Genomic DNA, 8,442 nt, shown 5'->3' on the forward strand with positions numbered 1-8,442 from the left:
GTTGCCCCTCTTCCAGGCCAGCTCTCTGCTGTGGCCAGGGAGTGCAGTGGAGGATGGCCCAAGTGCTTGGGCCCTGCACCCCATGGGAGACCAGGAGAAGCACCTGGCTCCTGCCATCGGATCAGCGCACTGCACCGGCCGCAGCGCGCCAGCCGCGGCGGCCATTGGAGGGTGAACCAACGGCAAAGGAAGACCTTTCTCTCTGTCTCTCTCTCTCACTGTCCACTCTGCCTGTCAATAAATAAATAAATAAATAAATCTTTAAGAAAAAAATAAGCTATAGGTAGACTTTTTAGATCTTACTGTGTGCCAATTCACAGCTTCAAAAGTAATGCCAGCTTGTTCCTCTCTTTCTGATCTTTATATCTTTTTTAAGATTCACTTAATTATTTGAAATTCGGAGTTACAAAAATAGAGAGAGAGCTTCTATCTGTTGGTTCATTCCCCAGATGGCCGCAATGGCCAGGGCTGAGGTAGACTAAAGTGGGAAGACAGGAAATTCATCTGGGTCGCTTGTGAGTGGCAGGGGCCCAGACACATGGGCCATCTTCTGTTGCTTTTCCCAGGCCATTAGAAGGGAGCTGTACTGGAAGTGGAGTAGTAAGGACACAAACTGGTACCCATATGAGATGCTGGCATCACAGGTGCAGCTTAACCCACTTTACCACAACACCACCCCCTTCAATCCTTGCATCTTTTATTTAATCTATTTGTATACTGCACTAGCTAAGATCTTCAGTGCAGTGTTTGGCAGAAGTGATAAATACTGCTTTCTTTTCTCTCTGCACATATCACAGGTATAAGTTCTTAACATGTCAACATTAAGTGAGCTTGCTGAGTTTGTTGTTGTTTAGAACTACCTTTATCAGATAATATGACCACCTTCTGTTTTTCATATAATAAGGGCTTTTATCAAGGATAGATGCCAGGGGCCAGCATTGTGGTCTAGTGGGTTAAGCTGCTTCCTGCAATGCTGGTATCTCATATGGGTACCAGTTCAAGTCTCTGCTGCTTCATTCCCAATCCAGTTCCCTGTTAATACACTTGGGGAAACAGCAGAAAATGACCCAAGTGCTTGGGTCCCTGCACACATATGGGTGACCAGGATGAAGCTCCTGGCTCCTGCCTTCAGTTTGGCCCAGCTCTGGCCATTGCAGCCATTTGGAGAGCGAACCAGTGGATAGAAGACCTCTCTCTCTCTCTCTCTCTCTCTCTTTCTCTCTCTTTCTCTCTCTCTCTTTCTCTTTCTCTCTCTGCCCCTGTCTCTCCCTCCTCTCTGCCTTTCAAATAAGCAAATATATCTTTTAAAAGAAAGAATATATGCCAAATTTCATAAAATTATTTTCTGTCCATTGTGATTTCCAATTTTATGATTCATATGATTTTCCTTTATCATGTTGTTAGCGTGATTAATTACATTGGTGAATTTTCAAATTCAATCTTGTATTTCTGGAATAAACCTAAGTGGGACAATGTCACTTTATTTTCCCTTGTTTACTGCCAGATTTGGTTTGTTATTATTTTTATGTCAACATTCATTGGTGAGAGTAGGCTACAATTTTCCATACTTATAATGTCTTTGTTGTGTTTTGCTCTGAATTTGCAGAGCTCAAAAGTAATAGATAGCTCTCCTCCAGAAGATTTTTACATACACTTTGCATGATTTTTTTCATTAAATAGGTACTTAAGGGTAATTTTTAACATTTTACTTATTTGGAAAATAAAGTGAGAGAGAGAGAGAAACACAGAGAAGGAGGCACACAGAGAGTCAGATCTCCCATTTACTGATTCACTCCCCCAAATCTGTCCACAGTAGCAGTCTTGGTCCAGACCCAAGCAGAAACTGAAAGCTGGGTCTGTGCCTCCCCTGTGGACAAAAGCGTTACAGCTACTAACCATCACCTGCTGCTTCCCAGTGTGAGCATTAGCAGGAGGCTTGAGTTAGGAGCAAAGCCAGGATACAAACCCAGGCACTCTGACATAGGGTGCAGACTTGCAAGTGGCATATTAATCACTATGCCAAATGCCCATTTGGGCATTTTTAATTATATTTAATTGCCAAAGGGCAATTTTTAATTATAGGCTTGTTAGTTAATTGTTACAGACAATTCAGTTTTTCTCTTTTGTCAGTTTTAAAGCTATTTGTGGAGAATAATTGAGGATATTACTTTTACATATTATAGAATAATTTGAATTTTTTACTTATCACTTTATTTTTGTAAGTTACATTTATCTAGGAATATGTACTTTGAATATCAAAACATATATGCTCTGATATGCATTGCCTGAGAGTTGTTCATTAAGTACCTTTATGATTTTTCAGTGTCTTCAGGAGTGTTGAAGTATCTCCATTTTTCATTATTAATGCTGATTTTACACAGTCCCACTCCTGCTCCACTTGTTTATCTAATGGGGGAGGCCCTGGAAGGAGGTGACCACAGGGACATGATTCTCTGAAAGCTGAGACAAACCCTGGAGGAAGAGCAAGTACACTGCTGCTCAGGCTATGCCTCCAAACTCAAAGCATTCTCATTCAGTTTTACTGGCTTATTTCCCATTGACTTTCCTCCAGTTGCTCTTAAAAAAAATAACTCAGAATTATCATCTGGTGCAGATAAACTGAAATCTGCAGAAATCACTCTCAAATATTCTTGTACTCTCAAAAATGCATATGTACTGAAATTATTCTTAGCTATATTGTCTTTTATAATGAACACACTGATACTAAAATGTTCCTATAATGGGCTGTTTATTTTATATGACTTTATTTTTTTTCCTTTTTATGCACTAGTAATAGTACCTCTCCCAATCTATTTGATTACTATATATAGTCTACTAGTCTCACTTCCTTGACGGAACTTTTTCACTTCAGCTTATCACCCAAAATTTAATTTCCTCCTTTCAGGTTTTTCATTGCCAAAGGGATAGTAGTACATGAATCAGAATAAATCACTATGTTAGACTATTTCATGAATCACCTTGATTCTAAAACAGGAAGACAAATGCCTATGTCTGGGCAGGTGAATGGAACAATCCTTCAATTTGACACCCTTGTATATCACTCTCTGTGGCTTCTACTATGTATCTGATCATGTGCTGAAGACCTACCCATTCCAAACTCTCCATCCAGAATTTCTTCCCCTAAATGAAAGCAGTTATAAATTTGCATCTAGTATCTCAATAATATTAATCATGGCCACCAAGAAGTGAAATGACTTTTGTTTATTATATATCACCTAGACCTATGACAATAGTTATTATAATTACTTAATAAATGTGGAAACTGAGTCATAAAGAAATAAATTGATGAAATTATCTTAGCTCATAAATGAATAAACCATGAACCTCAACAATTAGCCTCAAAAGCTAACATCTTAAATAGAGCATATACACCATCCCTTAAACTCTACCCATGTAGTAACCTACAAAAGTCCTATTCCTAATTTTCATTCCTTATCTTGCACCTGATTCTATTTTCAAGACCATCCATGCTAGAGTCACCCATACCACTGTATTCTTTTCTTCTCTCATGATCATGGTGCTTGGGTATATCAAATGCTGAGGTGTATCAAATTCTGAAAACAAATTGGCAATCTTACAAAGCCATCTTTATTGTGACCCATACATGCTCTCAGTCTTGAATCAACTGTCTTAAATTCTATTCTTCAGAACTTGGTTCCTGTCCCCAAGGCTGTTTCTGTGCTTCGAATTCTTTGATCCCTCAGTAAAGGCACTGAAAGTTCATGTTGAATGCCTCTTCCAGGACAGCATTAGGGAATTGCAGATGAATACTTTCCTCCTTGTGAAGACAAAAGAAAACAGTAAATTTCAAGTGGAATTTACTACCCACATCCCCTTTCTACCAACAGGCACAGACCATAGAGTTGCTGGATTCTTTGAATATCCTCATCACTGAGGTGAAAGTTTTTAGGATTCTGATACCAATAGGTGGGATACATTATGGAATTCTGATTCTTAGAGTGTAGCAGACCCAGAGAATGACCAATCTCATGAATGGAAACCAGGAACAGATTAAATCCTGAAAGAATATTGACAAAAGAACAAAATTAGCCATCCACAGAAAGGCAATGTTTGAAAAAGAAAGAAGAAAAAAATGTGGGTGCAGTCTGTTGAAATCTGTACTTAGTATACACTAAATTGGTCTTCTGTATATAAAGATAATTGAAAATGAAACTTGATGAAGAGTAGGATGGGAGAGGGAGTGGGAGATAGGATGGCTGCGGGTAGGAGGGAGGTTATGGGGGGAAAAGTTGCACTTTGTAAATTTACATTTATTAAAGAAAAAAATTAATTAATTAATATAACATTAAAAAAAAGAAGAGGAGGAAAAGGTAGAGAAGGCGGGAAAGAGAATGGCAAAACAGAAAGGGAAGAAGACACATGGAAAAAGTTTAGAGACCTGTGAATGGGAACAAAGATACAAGAAGAGAGAGAGGCACATGTTTAATAAAGGACATCTGTGTTCAATAATAATACCTCATACAAAAGACCCAATTCTTCCATCAAATTTTCCCATCTCAGCCCAGCCACTTGATCCTTCCCTCTACCCTCTTTATTGCATCCTAAGCCAGGATGGGGATCTTGTATACCAGCCCCAAAGTTTCCAGAGAGTTCTAGCAAACCCATCAGAAAAAGCCTTTACCTCTGTTTGAAGTTGACCAATGTTCATCCTTATCAAAATGAACAGCTCCTTGACTTTGAGAATCTGGTAAAAAGGCGTGGCCTAAGATGCCACCTGGCCCATCAAAGGACCAGCCATCTCCATGGGCTGTGAATGACAGAAGCTATGATCATAATGGAAGGAAGGGGAAGACAAGGTCGGGAATTTTCTTAAGTAAACCTCAGTGTCTTAGGGAATCATGCAACTGGATATGTTGGGATGTCACAAGGCAAAGGCACCATGTGTGTAAAGAAATAAGGTGGGTCAGAAATCTACCTTCTGAGGTAAAAGATAAGAGGAATGGATTTCAGAGACTGAGTGAAATTTACATTTAAACACCAAAACCATTCAAAATAATGTGGAAAGAGAGATAGTTCTTATAGGTTAACCAATGTTGAATAGCAATTTCAACGGATCTTGGAGTTAAACAACATCTTTTTTAAAAGAAATGTGCAATTTCTCACCTTACTCTATCCACACCTCTAACTCCCCTAACTATTGTTTCACAGTACTAAAAATGTCTGCCCTGTGATATAGACTTTGTCTTGCATGGGGTTTCATTATTTCTCAGAAGCTATGCTAGGTGGGCTGTTTTGTTTATGGAATGAGTCCCTTGTCCTTACACCATGCATCATACCTTCCCTCTCATGTCTAAGTTCTTACCCCTCTTCCGGAATGAAAGCTCAATGTCTGCATCCTGGCTATCCACTTGCTGAAACACCAAGGGGGTCACACTGCTCCAGACGGAAATTGCACCACCTATAATGTCACTCACTGTGGATGGCCTCATGCCATATGGATAATTGATGATACTAAGAGAAAAAAATATGTGAGCGAAATAGTTCACAGGTATGGGAGTAAAAACTCTAAAAATGAATGATTCTGCTTTGAGGAAAATTACTTAATATTTTTAGACTTCATTTTGCTTACCTACATAATTGAGTTAATCCTACACTAACTGAATCAGAAAGCCAAGGAATTAAACATGCAAACTATAGATTTCCAAAGACTTTAATCAACACCCCACACTACTGTCACATGAACTGAAGCCTGAATGAGGACTACAAGCCCTACGTGGTGATTGGGGGAAAAGCAATTAAGTCAATGTGAACTAAATTGATTCACATAGCATTCTACACAGTTTAGCATTATTTTTTGTTTGTTTGTTTTGGATGTCTTCAATATATTTAGAATCTCCAAAAGAAAGAATAACATAGGCAGAGAGTAAAATTTTCAAAATTATGTCTTATAATCACCCACAACAAAATAATAGAGAAATATTTAAGGATAAATAATCATTATGACTGAAGGAGAGTGGTTAAACTCCACTTCCTAAAGACATGGTTTTAGGAAACTAGAATGAGAACTGGGAAAACTGCTTTCTCTGAGGGGGATTTTGAGCTTTAGAGAAACTGTCAGGGAAAGAGGACAACAGAGAACCTCATTGTAGGAAGTGCTCCTAGGGAATCCTCCAGCACCCCACAGGTCCTAGTGAGCACCTGTAAGTCAGATTGGACTTATTCCACTTGGGCCTTCCTGGGTTGGTAGAGTGATGAGTCCCATCAGGTACCCCACAGCGAGGCTGGTGCATCACTGTTACAATCTTCTCATCTAACAGGCCTGTTCCATTTTGATCAATCTGCTGCGTGAACTTTGTCTTCTCCTCATAGGCAAGAAGTGTTGACTCCTTCTTCGTCAGGAAAAATTGATGGAAATAGTCCTGGGTGACAGATCAAGGAAGAATGAGAACTTAGAGACAATAGGGAAGACTCAGAGTATTACTTTCCCAGGGCTTAGTCTTTCTTGAGGGCCTGGGAAAGATGGCTTTTTGGTGAGCTGGCTTTCTTAAACCTTCCATTCTCAGTCAAAAGATGCCAACCATCCCTAATTTTCCATGTCACTGGAGAGATGATACTAATCATAGGTAACAGAATAAAACTGGGCTGCCTAAGTTGCAAGCAGTTCTTGAAGAATAAAGCATCTGAGTTTCAGGACAGAGAACCTAAGTATAAAGAAAAGAAAAATTTTAAGAGCAATGTCTGGAGAAGAGGGCCTTTGGTGTTTCAAACCAATTCAGGCTCTTTCAGTCAAGACAGAATAAGTGATTCCTAAAACAGGAGATTTGGCCATTTTTTGTTTTACTCAGTCGATTTGCATTTTTACAATCTAGTCCATTAAAATGCTAAGAGTCCATTATTCACCTTTTCCTTATGTCTGCTGTTTCCATTACCACTCCAATGTACTAAATATCAGCTGCTGAAAACACTAACACCTTGGATTACAATCAGAATTTCTATATCTACAATTGAGCCCCAGCAACACTCAAAGTAATTTAAGGGCCACACTCTGTTTAATAAAATTTGATCTATCCCACTGTTCTTAATGACAGTATGTCACTGATAGATTTATGCATATTGCCTTAAACTACATTTCAATGTCTTTGTTTTATTAGTAGCTAATCTGGATTCTCAGAAATGAATGAGTTACCATATCTTTCTGAGCTAAATATTAGCAGAAAAATTTGTTTAAAAATTAGAAAATACAAGACTAAAACAAGTTTGTTTGTTTTTTTGAATGCTTAAAGGATATTGAACAAATCCAGCTTCTTGAAGAATTCAAAGTGTACGGTAGACTATTTGGAAGATGTGTCATTCAATAGGAACAACATATTAATCCACTTGAATTACTTCCCTGTATCCCTCACAACCTAACGTACTCTGAGATCGACACACTGAATTATTCATCCTAACCATACAGAAGGCTAAGGGTATGAGAAATGAACAGGGGACCTGGATTGTTCATTAGGTGCATCAGGAACAATCAGAATGGCCCAAAATACTTTCAGAGGGCCACCAAAATGTTTTAGAACCCAAAGAAAAATATTAACACATAGATTGAATAAAATGCTTTAATATGTTGTGATATATTTGTCTTATATCATGTGATCATATATATGTATAAACATATATGTCTTTATATGCATATGTATGTATCTAATTGTCCATGAAATCACACAATGAGGTATCACAAAAAGATCATGGAAAAATGGAATTAAACAATAAGGTGCATATTCTATAGACACTTGGATATCCTTCACAAATACATACACATACACAGAGAGAAGAGCCCACACATGTCAAAATGTGATAATGTAGTCTTGGTTAGCACACCTACCTTGACAAAGTCCCATCCTTCAAATTCTGTTGCAGGAGGCACTGGAAAAGCCAGACACACAGGCAGAAAGAGAGTGAATTTAAAGATGGCAGTCTTCATGCAAACACTCATTTTTCCTACTGCCCGAACTCATGTATCCCGCATGGATCATCAGGCTTTTATAGAAGTACCAGAATCAGTGACTCACACTGCTAGTTTGCTCTTTCTTTGCATGAGTGAATGTTGTCTTTACCCATATGAGATCGAGGTAAGAGTGAATAGCCTGCCAAGGTGATGGCAGCAGCTCCAGGATGTATTTGCACACTCATTTCACACCTGAGAGCCCTCAGGATCCTTGTGGTTAAGGAAATGAAACTAAGTCTCAGCTTACATGGGTGCATCATTAACAGAATAAATTAGGTGAGCGTTTGGTACAGGAGTTGAGTTATAGGTTATGACAACTACATCCCATATCTATATCTGAACTCCAGCTCCCACTAATGCATCCTGGCAGGCAGCAAGTGGTGGTTCAAAGTAATTGGGTGCCTGCTACTCATGTGGGAGACCAGGACTGTGTTCCGGGATGAATTTCCAACTCTTGGCTTTGG

General features: G+C 38.8%; 1 protein-coding gene across 1 annotated transcript; it reads right to left on the reverse strand.

Moving 5' to 3' along the window:
• Positions 1–1,781: 1,781 nt before the first annotated feature.
• Positions 1,782–7,954, reverse strand: MMP26 (matrix metallopeptidase 26). Its single transcript, XM_062197550.1, has 7 exons — positions 7,856–7,954; positions 6,181–6,401; positions 5,345–5,493; positions 4,664–4,789; positions 3,851–4,039; positions 2,308–2,421; positions 1,782–1,867 (listed from the first exon to the last, which is right to left on the reverse strand). The coding sequence occupies exons 1-7, from the start codon at positions 7,952–7,954 to the stop codon at positions 1,782–1,784; spliced, it is 984 nt and encodes a 327-aa protein (XP_062053534.1).
• Positions 7,955–8,442: the final 488 nt, after the last annotated feature.

Source organism: Lepus europaeus, chromosome 7 (genome assembly GCF_033115175.1).
Source record: "Lepus europaeus isolate LE1 chromosome 7, mLepTim1.pri, whole genome shotgun sequence".
Lineage (NCBI taxonomy): Eukaryota > Metazoa > Chordata > Mammalia > Lagomorpha > Leporidae > Lepus > Lepus europaeus.

Coding starts and splice junctions, on each gene's coding strand:
- MMP26 (XM_062197550.1), bottom strand. CDS start 7,954: ATGAAGACTGCCATCTTTAAATTCACTCTCTTTCTGCCTGTGTGTCTG. Junction 6,402..7,855: donor AAGGATGGGACTTTGTCAAG/GTAGGTGTGCTA, acceptor TCTGTCACCCAG/GACTATTTCCATCAATTTTT. Junction 4,790..5,344: donor GCTTTCATTCCGGAAGAGGG/GTAAGAACTTAG, acceptor TGTCATTCACAG/CCCATGGAGATGGCTGGTCC.